The sequence below is a fragment of the Ursus maritimus genome, unplaced genomic scaffold, assembly GCF_017311325.1.
Source record: "Ursus maritimus isolate PB19 unplaced genomic scaffold, ASM1731132v1 scaffold_19, whole genome shotgun sequence".
In the NCBI taxonomy this organism is placed as follows: Eukaryota; Metazoa; Chordata; class Mammalia; order Carnivora; family Ursidae; genus Ursus; species Ursus maritimus.
In genome coordinates this window covers 22,306,712-22,322,897 of record NW_024424341.1, presented here as the reverse complement: position 1 = coordinate 22,322,897, position 16,186 = coordinate 22,306,712, and the positions used below count along the sequence as shown (strand labels likewise).

The following is a 16,186-nucleotide window of genomic DNA, read 5'->3' as shown; positions in this document are numbered from 1 at the left end:
GTAAACAGACGAAGGATCACTTATGAGAAAGCAGTGCCGTAGCTTAAGAAGTTAAGGGGTGGGCGGTAAGAAAACAGAAGTGCATTAACAAGCCACCACCACAAACACACATGTCCTAAACTGCTCCTCAAAACTGCTCCACCCACAGCCTTTCCTATCTCAGATGACGGCAATCCCATACTCCCAGTTGCTCTTGCCAAAAACGCTGGAGTCGTTCTTGACTCTCACACCCCACATCCAATCCATAAGCAAATCCTGTTGGCTCTATCTCAAAATATATTCAGACTATGAACACTTCTCACCACCTCCACTGCTACTACCCTAGCCTCTCGCCAAGATCACAGCAACAGCCAAACTGGTCTCCCTACTTCACTCTTGCCCCCCTACAGCCTATTATTAACCCAGCAGCTAGAGTGATCCTTTTAAAACCCAAGGCAGATCATATTGTTCATCTGCTCAAAAACCTGAAACTACTCCCCATTTCACTCAGAATAAAAATCCATGTGGTTGCAAGGTCACATAAACTGGCTGCTTGTTATCTCCCTGATCTCATCTCCTGTTACCCTCCTCCTTGCTCAGTCTGCTCCAGGCTCCCTGGACTGCTCGCTGCTTATCAAACACAGGGAACATGCCCCCACTCTAGGAACTTCACAGTGACTATCTTCTCTGTCTTTCCCCCCATACCTACATGGCTCATCATTCCCTGACCTCCTTCAGGTCTCTGTTCAAACATGACCGTCTTCACCCAGATCAACCTATTTAGAATTGCAAACATTTCCGGTCCTTGATCATCCTTACTCTATTCAACTTTTCCTTTTTTTTCCAGAGCACCTACCACTTCGTAAAATACTACATAACTTATTTATTATGAATATTGTCTATCCTCCGCTCCTTCCATAAAACAATCTCTAGGGGAGGATCTTTGTTTTGTTCACTGATGCATCTCAAATGCCTAGGACAATGCTCCGTATATACAACAGGTGTTCAACAAGAACCTTCTGAATGAATGAATTTTTGAGCAACTGTTTCAGGCACTGGGCTAAGCACTTTACATACACGTTCATTTACTCACTAGGGAGACCCTGGGAAGTATGCATTAACCTCATGTTCTAATTGAGGACCATAAGTCAAATAACTTGCACAAAGTTATATCGTTGTAAATGAAACCAGGACTTAACTATGCCTAACTCCAAAGCCTTAACCGTAGTTTCTTTAAAGTTGGGTATGAATGGAGAAGAGAACTAAGTTGCTTCAGAAAGTAACTAGGCTGAGAGTACGTGGAAGAAAAGATGCTGATCTGCGATACAAATTTGATAAGAAGCAGAGGCAAACAATTAACATTTGGGGAAATCCCTTCAATTTTTCTTTGCTTCTAGTCCTAGTCCTGTAGGGACAGAAATACAAGCTAATGACTATCAGGAAGAGACCATAAAAAAGGAGTAAGAAAAATAAAGACACCCCATAGCCTGAGCTCCACGGTTGAGAAAACGTGGGTCAGTACCTTTTGTCTAAATTCACTGATATCCTTTATCCCACTGGAAAAGAGCAATAGACTAGCAGTTTTCTATTTGTTTTTGTTTTTTGTGCCTTAACATGTTTCTTTTCTTCTGGATCCTACTGGTATAGTACAGGTGTTGAAAAGTATATTTAAGAAGTACACAATCTACACACAAACATTTACAGATTTAAATCTGAGGGAAAGATACTGAGTTTGCCACCGTTACTATTCTTGGAACACAGCCACACTCATTTGTTTACATATTGTCTATGGCTCCTTTTCCACTGTAACAGCAGACTTGAGCAGCTGCAACACAGACCACATGCCTGCAAAACTAAAAATATTTGATATATGGCCTTTTACAGAAAAAGAACTTCTAAAACAAATGTTAATAAAATGTAAATTTCCCAATAACTTGCATAAGTTCTATCAATTTTCCAGGTGTATTTGAAAACGCATCCTCTAAACACTAAAATAAGTTATACAACATTTTTGGTATTGTTGGTCATGTAACTAAAAACATGTCAATGGCTTAAGTCCAAGAATAATGTGGTCTTTGATCTGGTAAACAGTTATCATTAAGTTAATTTAAGCAAACATACTTTCTAGTAGAGTTAACACCCATTTATTAGTTATTAAATACTGCAAGACTTGAGGGGCGCCTGGGTGGCACAGCGGTTAAAGTCTCTGCCTTCGGCTCAGGGCGTGATCCCGGTGTTCTGGGATCAAGCCCCACATCAGGCTCCTCCACTATGGGCCTGCTTCTTCCTCTCCCACTCCTCCTGCTTGTGTTCCCTCTCTCGCTGGCTATCTCTATCTCTGTCAAATAAAAAAAAAAAAATACTGCAAGACTTGGGTAACATTGAGATGTCCATTTTGAAGCGTTAAAATAGTTTAGCATTACAGTTGGGGAAATAACTTTTTTTGGTTTATGTCTGTAGTATCTGAGCCACCATGTTAAATAAACGTTAAATGTTTTGAACAAGGAAAAAAATAATTTCTTCATTGACTTACACACACGTGCACAAAACAGACCAAAAAAGCATAATCTTACAATGACTTCCCAACTTCTTCCTTATATATAAGAATTATCAAATAGTAAAACTTGGAACATTTGCTTTTAATCTTCCAAGCAAGCAAGCAAGCAAGCTAATGCACAGAAAAGCAAATCACTTATTACTCATCTTAAAAATTCTGTAATCTATTTTCCCTCTCCCTCTCCAAAGATTAGTTGGTTTGTCACCCACAAAAGATCAAACCCAGGGGTGCCTGGGTGGCTGAGTCGTTTAAGGCATCTGACTCTTGGGTTTGGCTCAGGTCATGATCTCAGGGTTGTAAGATCCAAGCCCTGGGCTGGGCTCTTGCTCGGCGGGTCAGTGGGGAGTCTGCTTGAGATTATTTTCCCCCTCCCTCTCTCTAAAATAAATAAATAAATCTTTAAAAAACAACACAAACAACCCACCTTACTTCATAAAATTTAAACAAAAACTCTTCATTGTATATATACAAAAACAGGAATCATTTTCCTAAAACAGGCTAATACAAAAATCTTTGTATTATATATGTATGATGTTTTGCAAATAAAGTGACAGGTTATGCTATTCATGATGATACTCAGAAGAGTAAGTGAGCAAGTTGATAAAAACAGGTATAGAAACATAAAGGAAACAGGAGAAATACTGAGCATAAAATGAGGCCAAAAAATATTTTTCTTTAAATATTTTATTTCAGTAAGAATCAACTTCTACATTAAAAGATGAACCAATTCAAGATACTATTCACTAAAATTTCACCAAAATAATGTAACACATTTAAGTTAGAGTTTAATAGAGCTCTCAGCTTAAGCATTTCATATCTTCAACCTAAAGTTTCAACACAAAAATTTTAAAGCATCAACTTGTTTTCCCAGCTTTTCCTCAAAATGAAAAATAAAATTATTTCCAAGTTAAAGTTTACACGCTGTTTTTTAATCAAAATTAAATTTGCAGTATTAACAGAAGTAGAAAGTTACCCATGAGCTATTTCTAAGTATTATTAAATTTTATGCCTACAGAGCCTTTTCCCCATTTTTCTCTTAATTTTATTTTTTTACAGCACTGTAGTCACTTAGGTTAGTAAAACAAAAAATATCCTGTCAACACTTTTTAAAGGAATTTAGTTTTAAATGTTATATATAAGAAAGCACACTTCTCTCTTTAAGGGCTAATAGTTTCTATGATGAATATTATATACATGAAATTAGTAATGGAATGAAATAAAAAAATTTGACAGTGATTTAAAAAATTGTATTACACCCTTATAATATGAAAACAAATCTGACCATATGCGTGTATGATCACACCTGTGATCTCTTCATTAAACTGTAAATCTTCTGATAATCTCTAATAAAACAATCCATAGTATTTCGAATTGCAAAGAAATGTTTCCTACCTTGCCTGCTTCTCTTTCTAAGTCGACATACTCCCGGCTAGGTGTCTGTCGTTGTTCTCCCTGCCAGCTGGCCGGAAAAAACTGGAGAGACAGATTGGTTCCTGTGGCCACAAAAGCCTTTTAGAAAAATCAATACAAACAGGATCAGGAGCAGGACATTACATAAATTATGCAGGCAGTCATTTATTTTTACATCAGTTTCTGTCTTAAGCCGGGCAGCACCGAGAATACTTAAAAGTTAAAAACACGCACTCATCATTTTTCTTAAGTATTAAGTTACAAACATCTGATTCCATTTTGAGGACATTTGCCATTGGCTGCTTAAATATAAAATCAGACATGGAATCAATACTTTCTTTCAGGTCATTTTTTGCTGACGTTAGGATCTTGCATTGCTAATGTTTAACCAGAAGCCATCATCCCTGAATTTAAAAACTTCTATTTTTAAATGTGAAAATCACTGAAGATCTAAACATTTTGAATTTTAAAGCATACCACAATTTCAAGTTCTGTAAATAAGACATTTTAATTTCTCGTGATTTCCCTCGATTTCCCTTACTTAATGAAATACTATGTTCTAAAGCCCATGTTAAAAATGCACAGGACTGCCTCTTCTGATAAATGATACATTAGAATGTGATGTGACAGTACTTCTCATCTCTCTAAAACCTTAGGTGATTTAAAAAATATGCATTTTCTGAAATTTAACGTTAGGAGAACTGGATCTGACCATACAAAAGAGTATTCATCTAGTATTTATAATAAGATTTGGATGCATGGTTCAACAGACAGAACAATCTAAAACCATTTCGATAAAGTAGTCTGTGTAGCCCCTCAGCAATTTAACTATATTTCCTCCAAGTAAAAAGTGGAAATAGCATTGTCCCTCTTCCCAAGGGAAATTCAGAAAGAAAGAAATAAGTAAAAAGCATTTTGGAAAAAAAGATTTTTTTCATCATCTAAATGTAAACTCTTCTTTGTTGAAATGAGAGAAGGTTTTGGTTTGTTTTACTTTACTAATTAAAGTTCCACAACATACTTTGTTTCCAATCAAAGAGTCCTAATCTGAAAGCAAGCGATTTACATTTTGGGCAATTTGTTTAAACTCATCGGCTGATTCAGCTGTCCACTAGTACCCCCTGATAATTAATAGCTTAGATTCTTTAGAGATAAGAATTTATTCTTCTTATTTCTATTATTGGTACTGCAGGTACAACTGTTAACCTAACTGCTAAATCTCTATAGAAATCTTTGATGGCATTTACCTAATCAACTGGGATACTCTTTCTTGTGGTATTTTATATGAATAGAGACCTAACAAACGTCAATATTACAACATTAACGCTTAGAAAAAGCTTTCCCCATTTATACCAAGTTTAAAAGACAATCAAGTGGAGTGAAATGAACAAACAATAGTTCAAATGAAAACAGACTCTAGAAGGCACACTGCCTAGGCTGTATGACAAAGCAAGTTACTTAACTGTACCTCAGTTTCCCCACTAATTAAAATTTGTTAAGTGCTTATAATAGTACCAGGTAAATGCCATTTAAGTATTTGCTAAATAAGAGAAATAGTTTTGAGCTGGGTAAGAGAACTAACTTTTTCAGCCTCAGATAATAAATTCTCACCATGGAGTGGTGGCAGATAAGAGATTCAGCCCATGAATGAATGCCTCGTGTCAAAATCCCCAAGGCATGTTTCTTTAGTATTCACCAGTAACAAATCCTTCCACCCCCAGTGTACCCCAAATCAGCTCTGTGCTAAGTAAAAACAGTCTACAGATCTTATTACCTCACCTCCTGTCTGAAGACCAACCTCAGAAGAGATTTCCTGCTTCATCACTTCATACCCATTATCTCAAGATCCCTCTCTCTGAGAGAGGAAAAGTGGTAAGAACAGATCATTCTACAATAGCATTTCACAAATTTATTTGACCACAGAACTCTTTTTTTAATGGAATATCTACACACATAACAATTGGGAAAATTCCGTTCAAAAACATAAAAATGCTACACCAGTATCACTGTCTATATGTAAGATTTCCAGATTGTCCCCATGATTATTCTACAGGTTTCACAAAATGTAAAATAACACACCTATGCCAATCCAACATACATTTACCCTTCCATCTTCAGGATTAAAAATATAGTTTTCACTGCAGTCACAGTCGTCCCCAAACCTGAATTCTTTTCTTTAATTTACCGTTAGTGTTGAAGACTTCTCCAACACTCCTACCACATAAGAACTTACATGAGGAATAAAACAGACCAAATAGATTCTACCCCTTACCCATAATCACTTTTATTCATGCTATGATAAGGAGTCTGGATAAGTTTTATAGTTACGATCACATCTATCTAAACACAAAATAAATGCATTAACCTCACTGATACACTAAGGAGATGTTCAAAATTAAAAGAATAAAAAGGGGGAGAAGGTCGATAATAGTTTTGGTTAACTATGCACATTTTTACTGTATAAAGCTGCTGTCAAAACAGAGGAAAAATGTCTTCTCCACACCTAGTTTCCACAACCAAGTAAATAAAAGCCACAGCCTGTTCCTAACTAAAAAGATAAATTTTAGGCATTAAGTAACCTCTAAATTAAATTAATCAAGTACCTATGATACAAAAGGCATTATTCAGAGTACCTGTTTAGAGAGGAGTATATTAATGTATATACCACAAAGTTAATGTGGTCTCCACCCTCTAGGAGCTAGGGATCCTGTAATTTAAATATGAAGAATACTGAATTAAGAGGGGGTGCCTAGAAAAAGGAGGAAATGTGAAATTCCTTCCCAAATACAAATAGTTACATTAGTCAACAAACTAAGACACGTATGCTATATTAAGTGCAAATCTTACACAGAATTCAATCTAACCCTCCTTTAACTTTTAATGCTTGTCAGATATTAGGAACTTATTAAAATTTGTAGGATCAGATCTCTGGAAGACAGGAAGGCTTAGAATGTCTGTCTGATTCATCCCTGGAAAGAAACTTATAAATACAAGCAACCTATAATACTGCTATAATATTACAGTAATATTATAATATAGCAATTCAGATCTACTGTGGGTTAAATTATACTCCCAATTCATAATTATATGCAGTAAAGTCCCTGATGTGACAGAGAACAACCTAATAGCTATACTTCATTAGGTTTCCAAAAAAACCCCCTCAGCTCTAAAAAATCATGAAGTACTTTGTACCTCATGTTTCACACTTACATCAATTAACTCTAGGAAATCCACTGGTTAGGTATACCATCCACCTTTTTCAAAAGGAAACCCAGACAAAGGATGATATAATCATTGGATCAACTAATGAATGATTCTTCTACCACTCAGGCCAAAACCGAAAGTATGTGTCTTAGACATTTTAATCATGTAACTATTATAACTACTCAAGAACTTGGAAGTGGGCTAAAAGCTGGAGCTTTTCTTTCATTACGTGCACTAATGACCAAATATTCTAGAGCTCCTAATAAATTTAGCCAGTATCTTCATATTATCTGTAATACAATTCCAAGTCTTCATTTTAGATAGCAAAATATTCTTAAAAATAAACTTGATTTAGGTGATAAAAAGGGAGAATTTTATGGTATGTGAACTGTTTCTCAATAAAACATATTCTCCATAAAGGAGGTGGGAAAAGTAAATGTTCCAATATGTCCTCCTATTGTTAACCTAAACTCAAACTCCACCATAGCTTCAAGACCCTGCCAACGCAATGGGCCCAGCTCAGAGAAGATAACTAGATTCCATTATACAGTAGTACTTCAACTTCTTTTTTCTTTTTTTAATTAATAAGATCTCTTTTCTTTAGCTTCCTCCTACTTAGTCTTTGGCTTTTTCATTCCCTCCTCGTTAGCACCTCCAAAAGGACAAACGAAAAAAGGAGGTTAAGACACTCGAATCCCGCCCCCCCCACCCCCCCGCCAAGGTAAGGTTTAGCACCAAGTCTACCACCTATAACAGGGCCTCAAGATCAACTGTGGGTTTCGCAAATCCATACAATTCTTTAGGAACAGCAGCACTAAACGGGATACGTTTTTGAGGTTTGAAAAAAGACGATAATGGTTTCTTTCTGATTCTCCTGAGCCTTAACATTCTAAGAAAATAAGATGGCTCATTCTTTAGGGCTTGTTTTTCTCTATTAGGACCACAGATAACTGGTATAAAGATTCTCGGTTATACTGGCAGTGAAACAGCTTCACATACAGATTTACCAACAAACCTGGAGTCCTGAGAAACCAACTCTCGCCCAGGAATCAGATCCTTGAACGAAGCCCAATTCTTTTTCCAAAAGGGTGTTTTCTCCCTTACAAATACCCCAACCCCTTCATCAGTGACACAGCCTGTACAATGACTTCTCCTTGTTTAGTTGGGCTCCGGTGTGAGTTCCACTTGGGGCAAACTGCCGAGTCGCGTCTGGGAATCATAACCGGCCCGCAGAGGGCCACAGGGAAGCGTCTCCCCGCTAGGACGCGGCCCGCCAGTGTCTGGTTTCGCATTTTGAATCCCGAGTAGGAAGTGAGACGGCGCCCGCTCAGTTCCGGGAGTCGCGGCGTCCGCGGCGCCGTCCGGAACCGGCCTGGGCCGCGGCTGTCCCCGCGCAACAAGTGACCCGTGCGCGCCTCGGTCCCCGCGCCCCGGGCCCCCAGCGCCCCTGCCCCGCCGACTTACGATTTCCGAGCGGCCGTCGCGACAGGCGTTCTGGAAGCGCGCCTGGCGCTCCTCGTGGGGCCGGTCCCTGAAGCCTGTGTACTTAATCTGCAAGGCAGAGACGGCCCGAAATCAGGAGCCAAATCCGCGACGCCGCCTGCGCGCCCGCCCGCCCCGCGCGGCGCAGATAAGGGCAAGCACAGTCTGCGGGCAGGCGGCTGCCCGGGCGAGATTGCCGCTCCGCCGGGCTGCCCGGGGCCGCGCCGCCCAAACTTTTCTCCGCCCGGGCCCACTCGGGGCGCGCCGCGGCCTCCGCGCCTCCCGCCTGCCTCACCTCGCATTCGCGGCTCAGCTTCCTGAAGAACTCCTCATTCTCGAACTTGCTTCTCTGGTCGGGCACGACGCGCGGCATCTTCCCGCCCTGAGGCCGCGCCGGCCGGCCGGGCTCCGGGCTTGCGCGGCACCCGCTGGCCGGCTTCGCGCGGACCGACTGACCGCCCACCCGCGGCGCCCTGTCTCTGGCTTCCCTTTGTTTCAGGCGCCCGCCCGCGTGGGCTCCCGCTCCCAAGAGTCTGAGGTGCCGCCGCCTGCTCGAACCCAGCCCACGCCGCCGCCGCCTCAGCCGTTGCCTACCGCCCGCGCGAACCCAGCACTCGCCGCCCCCGGCCGCCGCCGCCGCCACTTCCTTTCACCGCCCACCTCGCAAGCCCGCCCGTCCGCCCCGCCCCGGTCCGCCCCACCCCTCCTCCTCGCGCGCCCGCCCGCCCCAAACTCCGGCAAACAAAACGCACCATTCACAACTCTGCGACCCGCGCCGCGCATGCGCCGCCCGCCCGCTTGCGGAGCGGCTGGGCTGCCGCGAACCAGAGCTCCTCCAGTGACGCTGCCCTCTTTCCCTTGTGGGCCGGCGGGCTACTCTGTGTAGAACCGCTCTGCGGGCATCTGCCCGGACCTTGGAGACGGGAAGCGGCCCGCGCGGGTTCTTTCTGTCGGCTGTATGGAACTTTGGAACTCCTCAGCTGCTCGGAGTGACCCCCAAATTGTCACCTGAACGTGAGGTAACTTAAGTCCTCGGGGACTTTGTGTCCCAAAACCGACCGGGAGGGATGTAGGCTGCTCCTATCAAAGACTAAAGGTGGTAACAGACCACAGAATCCAACAGAATCCGCATCATGGTGGAAAGGTTGGGAGTCAGACGGGCCTTGGCTGGGATCTCACTCCTCTGCTCACACAAGCTTACACAAGCACTGGACTCTAAGCCTCAGTTTGCCTATTTGCAAAATGCAGACACAAGCTCTCAAGATTAGCGTGAGAGTCTTTATGTGGGTCTAACACATAAATGAGCACTCAATAAATTTAAGTCTCTAAAGAAGAAAAGCTGAATTATATATAAACCTAATGCCAGTCCATATATTTACCCAAATGTGCAATCAGACCCTAAAAAAGATCCACAAGTTTTAGGGAAGTCATCTGGCCCAAGCTGGAGAGAGTTTGACATGGGATTTATGGCAGAAGTTGACTCAAAGTTGATCCTCAATAAATTCTGATCCTTAAAATTCCAGCGTGTCAAAAACTCAGTACAAAGATGGCCACTAGGTGCCAACTCTGACTGACAGTAGCTGTCCATATTACAAAGGATTGTGAGGATACAATGCTGGCCTGAATGCAGGGTTTGGCAGAATTTCCTACCCCTGCCTAGTTCAATCTCAGTTTTGCCGATAGAGAACGGAGGTAGGGTAACCAATTGTCTGGTTTTCCAGAGTCTATCCTGGTTTTACAGTGAAAGTCCCATGTCCTCAGAAACCACTTAGTCCCTGGCTGGGATGGTTGGTCACACTAACTGATGTCCAGAGATGGATCAATTGCCCAAGGTCAGGGAGGGAGTTTTCAGCAAAGTCAAACCTGTAAGCTGGTGGTTTTAACAAACACACTTTCTGAATAGCAAACATAGAATCAATCCTCTCCAAGGGCATTCTTCCCTAGCCCACATCAAACCTGTGTGAATATGTGAGTGTGCACAAATACAAAGGGTATAGATACAGAAGTCACCAACACTACCATTGGGCCTCCATCTATCTCAGAATCTTCCCTCGGGTTTCTTTCAATTGCAAGTGACAGAAACCCAATTCAAGAAAACTTAAAGGTAGAAAGGGGCCCATTTTACTGTAAGTAAACCAGTCAGTCACACAGAGGGAGGGATAGTCTCCTTTTCTCTTCCATTTCTCCATTTCTTCTCACTGCTTAACTTTCTCAAGCTCTCTTCATTGGCATCCATTTCCTGGTGAAGGATAGGAGCAGCCACTTCTCCAAGTCATAAAATTTCTGGGAAGGACTTTGGTTGGCCCAGTCTGGGTCACATACTCTCCCTTCTACCAAATCACCATGTCCAGGCTGATATGATGACCTGGGCCAGCTTATGTCACATGCTCTCCCATCACGGGTTGGGGGGCCTGGGATGGGCAGCCTCAGATAGTACCTGATGGGTTGAAAGAGGGGAAGAGCAGTTTCTTCAAAAGGGGGAGAGTGAGAATGCATTGTGGGCCCACTGAGCTGTTTGTATCAGCTACATCTGGCGAAGGATACCATTTTTATTTTGCTGCCTAAAGGTTCTGGTAAAACTGGAGGGGGAAACTCCAAATCAGCACAAGCAAAGTACAGACAGAACCAGCCTTAGATCATCGGCAACTTATGTTGAGAGGTGGGTGAGGCAGCGTCCACCCCAAGGCACCAGAGCAGAACTAGGTCCCTCACAAGGAACAGAAGCTTTCATGCATCTGCCTCCTGTACTCTAAGTCTTCCCAGTCCAGCTAAGACCTTTGGACACTAGGACAATGCGGCCATTGTCTAAATGAGAGGAAGACGATGTGGCCTTCAGACAGTCCCATTGACTGGTCAAGTGAGCAGAGTTCCTGATGTTAGTTTCTATGGTAGGAAGAGAGTATATCCCATGTCACACAATTCGGCACCATCATATTCTGTTTAGGTACGCATTAGTAAAAAATTTTCCATTTCTCTCTCTAAAGAATGATCCACCCGGCAGCACTCTTACTGCACAGTGGGTCCAGGCAGGGCTCATGGACCTGCAGCCGATCTTGGCGGAGGGGTGGGAGTACAGAGCAGGGCAGAGTACATGAATTGTCAGCCTCATGGGGGTGGGGAATGATGTCCTGAGGGAAAGGGATGAGAAAGCCTGCCAGGCAGACCCAGAACAGCAGCACCACAGACAGCCTTTGGCAACTCCAGGCCACAGGATAACCCACTCGGCATTGTCTGGCATCCAACCAGCCAGGACGACTGGGAAACCAGCCGCAGGCTGGAGGAGGCCATCTCCTCGGCTGACCTCTGTATGCCTTTTTTTGTTGTTGTGAAAGTTTTTTTCACTTATTTTAAAAATTAGATAAAATTAGTAAAGGAAAATTTCACCCATGTCAGGTATATTTAACTCTGTGTTTCTGTCTGGCTGGTTATGGATTGGTCCAGGCACCACCCCATGGAGGGGGTTGCTAAGAGCCAGCTCTAGTAGGGTCAGTCCATAGATGGAAGCCTGTGGGTATCTGTTCTTTGCCTAGAAACACCCTTCCCATTCCCAAAACCTGGCTGAATTCTCTCTGAAGCCCTGCCATTTGGAGCCTTCCTTTCCTAAGAATTCAGCCAGTGCAGGTCCTCTTCTTCCTTATTTTCCTGGGTGGGCAGCTGCTCTTACAAGACTCCCCGACTGATCCCGAATGGGTGGGCAGAGAATGCACAGTAACACTGAGCAGAGGATGGGAACGCTCAATTGTTCGACTCAACTGTGAAGTTCTGAGCTGAGTGCTTTTATGTCCCTTATCTCAGTTAATTCAGAGAACCACTTTCTAGGATGAGTTTTCTTGTCCTAATCTGACAGAGAGGAAATAGAGACTCTGAAACAATAAATAAGTGACCACTGAGGACAGTGCCTCAGAAGAGAAAACAAAATGGCATTGGGATATATCATCTTCATTCACTATTCGCCATAACCCTGCAAGTTTGGTATTATTGACCCTATTCTACAGATGAAGGAACTGAGGCGCAGAAGGGCTGGCAATCCCAGGGCTGTGCTCTTAACTGTTCCAACCTAAGGCGTCCGCTGGTGGAGCTGCCAAAAGCCCTGCTCGTCTCTTTAGCTGAACTGTGAGCTGGTGGACAGTTGCAACTGGGGGTCATCCCTCCTGGAGCACCCTACCATGCTCCCTTCGGAGGTTGAATGAAGGGATCCTATTGTGGGCCTTGTGGCACAATGTGTTTCTTGACCTTGATGGTTGGGCATTCCTGTCCCCTGAGCCCAACTGTTTGTCCTACCTTGGCTTGGAAGGTCAAGGCCTAGACATCCTGCCTCCTTAAGTTTAGCAGAAAGGATGGCTTTATCCAGGTCTGGTGTTGGCAGCTCCCCACATCTGCCTCTCCTCATAGAGAGGGTGAGGTCTTCCCAGGCCCCTGAGCCTCTAGTGCATTTTTTCTAAGGAAACAGTTTCCCTTCAGTTACTGAGGAAATATTGTGCCATCTTGAAGCTGAAATAGGATCTGGAGCCACAAATGGGGGTGGGAGAGAAGGGAAATTAATGGCTGGCACAGCTCCTAAAGCCCCAGCTCTACCTAGCTTCTAGTTTGGGGATGGAGATGGGCCTAAGTCCAGGATGAGGGTGTCATCGGCCTAAATGAGGCAGTTTCCTGGACCCTAAAGAATTCTTTTTTGAGATATAATTTATCTACACCATAAAATTCACCCCCAGGCCTTTAAGAATTTCCCCTGCTGGAGGTTCTCCCCTTTCTTAGCTCTCCTGCCACCCTCCCCCACCAGCTCAGCCATCCAGAGGGAGAGGAAAACCAAGAGGAGCAAGTTTCCCTAGAATAGCATTTCTTCAGTGTTGGGATCAATAAACCCGTTTGCTTAAAAGGAACCAGATGATTTCATCCTTGTAATTACAAGCTTGACGTTTGCAAATCTTGCCCAGGCTCCAAACGAGCCTCTTTGTCATGGGAGGCGGAGGGGTTTGTCTGGATGCCCGGGGATGGGGACCGAGCCTCGCATACTGGGAAGAGGGCCAGACTGGGGTCAGGAGGCCTGGCTGACCAGTCTTCAAGGGCTATTTGGGACTGCTCCCCTTCTTCTCCCCTGCTCTCCTAAGTTTCTGGCTGGTGATGGGAAACAGACGAGACTGGGGGACTAGAGAATGGCGGTGGTGAGCCCTAACCGCACTGCCCCTCCCCCAAGCCTCTGATTTGCCTATGGCAGGAAGGCTAGAGCCCTCAGCCCAGCATTCATGACTTCCTTTCCTTTCCGATTCCATCTCCCATCATTTCTCCCCATTGGCCCGCTGCAGTCCAGCCATTCTGACCTGGTTACATTTCCGCATGCCTCAGTGCCTTTGCTCTTACTGTACCTTCTGTCTAGCATGACTTCCTCCCCTTTCTCTGCTGTGAAAACTCACACTTTTTCTTTAAATACAAGTTCAGGGGCCTTTGATTGTCCTCCATAGACTGACTACCCCACAGCATCCCTCACTCTGTCATTTGGATCCATAGGACCCGTTGATGCATCCAGGAGATGGTTAGCGCATGTAGGACATAGCACCCTGGGAGGATTTGGCTCCCCACTAATTTGTGTTCATTTCAGTACTGTGCAGCCTTCCTATGAGTGTCTCTCACCCCACCCTTCCATTTTTAAAAATTATTTAAGACTTGTGCATATTTTTTGTAGAAAATTTAGGAAAATAGGAAGAGAGTCTCACCACCTCAAAACAATCATTACTTTATTCAAGTGTATGTTCTTTGGCCTTTCTCCACCGACATTTCTTCACGTAGTTATGATGTTTTATAGGAGCAGTTTTGAATGCTCTGTCATCACCTAACCTTATGGCATAAGTGTTTTCCCATGTAATCATATAAAACTCCAAATGACATCCTGGCTGATCTCCTATTGTTGGGCATTTATTCAGCTTGCTTCCTATCATTCGCAGTTATAAAATAGGCTTCTGCGAACATCATGGTGCTTAAGGATTTCTCTTAAAAGTTTTGGATAGTGTTTTTAGGGTCAATTTCCAGAAGTAGAACCACTGTGTCCAAAGGTATGGACATTTTAAGGTTCCTGATATCTGTTGCCAAATTTCTCTTTGGCACTGACTCTTCTTTCTTCATGAGTCTTAAAAATCCTTCCTCGGCCCCATTTCTCTTCTCAGTGTCTCAGACACAGGAAATGCCAACCAAGAATAAACCAAAACCTGCAGATAGAGATCAATGGATCAATAAAAGAGGTTGAATAATTCAACATTCACTTCTGGCTCATTATCGACTCTTGAATCCAAATGCATCCACTTTTACCTTCTCTCCTTTTGTCTCCGTGCTGATGATGCCTCGACACCATGTCCTGTTCTTGGATTCTTCCCCAAATTTCCCAAGCTCTAAACCATCCTGGCAGGCAGGGTTTCCCATCATGCTGTAATATTGTCTTGCAAATAGGCAGACAGAATTACTAGCCCACAGCCTCCTCACCAGCTTGCCTTCCCTCTAGGAACACAAAAGGAACAATTAATAAAGCAAACAATAATTCTCTTCTTCTAGATGATACTTCTGAGTGAATGGACAATGAGTTTGGCTTCAGACTGTTCTAGTCCTGGCTAACTTCCTCTGTCTAGCTTGCTTTCTTCCCCCTTTCTCAGCCAGGAAAATTCATACTCTTTCATTAAATATGGGGTCAGGAGTGCCTGGGTGTCTCAGTGGGTTAAGCGGCTGCCTTCAGCTCAGGTCATGATCCCAGGGTCCTGGGATTGAGCCCCTCTTTGGACTCCCTGCTCAGAGGGGAGCCTGCTTCTCCCTCTCTGTCTGACCCCCCCCCATACACTCTCTCTCTCTCAAATAAATGAATAAATAAATAATCTTTAAACAACAACAACAACAACAACAACAACAAAACGTGGGGTCAGAGGCCTCTAGGATTTGTGCTGGGAGAATGACTGCCCCACACCAATGCCTGACCTGGAGACTGATCCCAACCTCCTCCAAAGGCACCACTGATAGCTTCCCTAGCCCACTTGATTCTAGGGAAGCTTGCTCCTCCTGCTCCAGGGGAGCTCCCAGGATGCCTTGCAGCTTAGGTAGTGTTGGTGATTGAGATGGACACAGAGATGAGCCACCTAGATCCCTCTTCAGTGAAGGACTTGTTACCTGAGCAGCTGGGATTGTTCTCAGTCCTTTCTGGGATTCCCTGAGCTCCAGAGAGCTACCTGCAAGTCATTCTTCCTTCCTGGGCAGCTTATATCCAATGACTGGTGATGGGTGTATAAAGGTCCAGCAAAGCAATGATGATGGGCCATGTGAGTTCTAGAGCTCCCTGTGGAGTCACCTGACTCTGTTGTTGGGCTGCAGTATAGCTTGACTTCTTCCTCTATCCAATTCTGCTTTTTACCTCTCCCATAAACACGTTTTGATCCCAAGGGCACTCCTTAATAAACATCTTGCTAGCAAAACTTTCTAGAGAACTTGACCTGTGACAGTGATGAAGTTATTCCCGACAGAGCTTCACCCAGTGCCATTTCCCTTAGTATACCTGGGTCTGACCTGACTTAGATTCTGGCC

At 43.6% G+C, this 16,186-nt stretch overlaps 1 protein-coding gene across 3 annotated transcripts in view; it reads right to left on the bottom strand.

The window, feature by feature from the left end:
* CBFB (core-binding factor subunit beta) overlaps positions 1-9,220 on the bottom strand; it is a 61,509-nt gene extending 52,289 nt beyond the window's left edge. For 2 of the 3 annotated variants that reach the window (XM_040633418.1, XM_040633417.1), the window contains exons 1-3: positions 8,928-9,211; positions 8,615-8,701; positions 3,929-4,045 (exon numbers count right to left, since the gene is read on the bottom strand). In XM_040633418.1, coding sequence (XP_040489352.1) covers positions 3,929-4,045; positions 8,615-8,701; positions 8,928-9,005 — 282 coding nt within the window. In that variant the 5' untranslated portion in view covers positions 9,006-9,211. Of the gene's footprint in view, positions 1-3,928; positions 4,046-8,614; positions 8,702-8,927 lie in introns of all 3 variants that reach the window. The other variant, XM_040633419.1, reaches the window with a different exon arrangement.
* Positions 9,221-16,186: the final 6,966 nt, after the last annotated feature.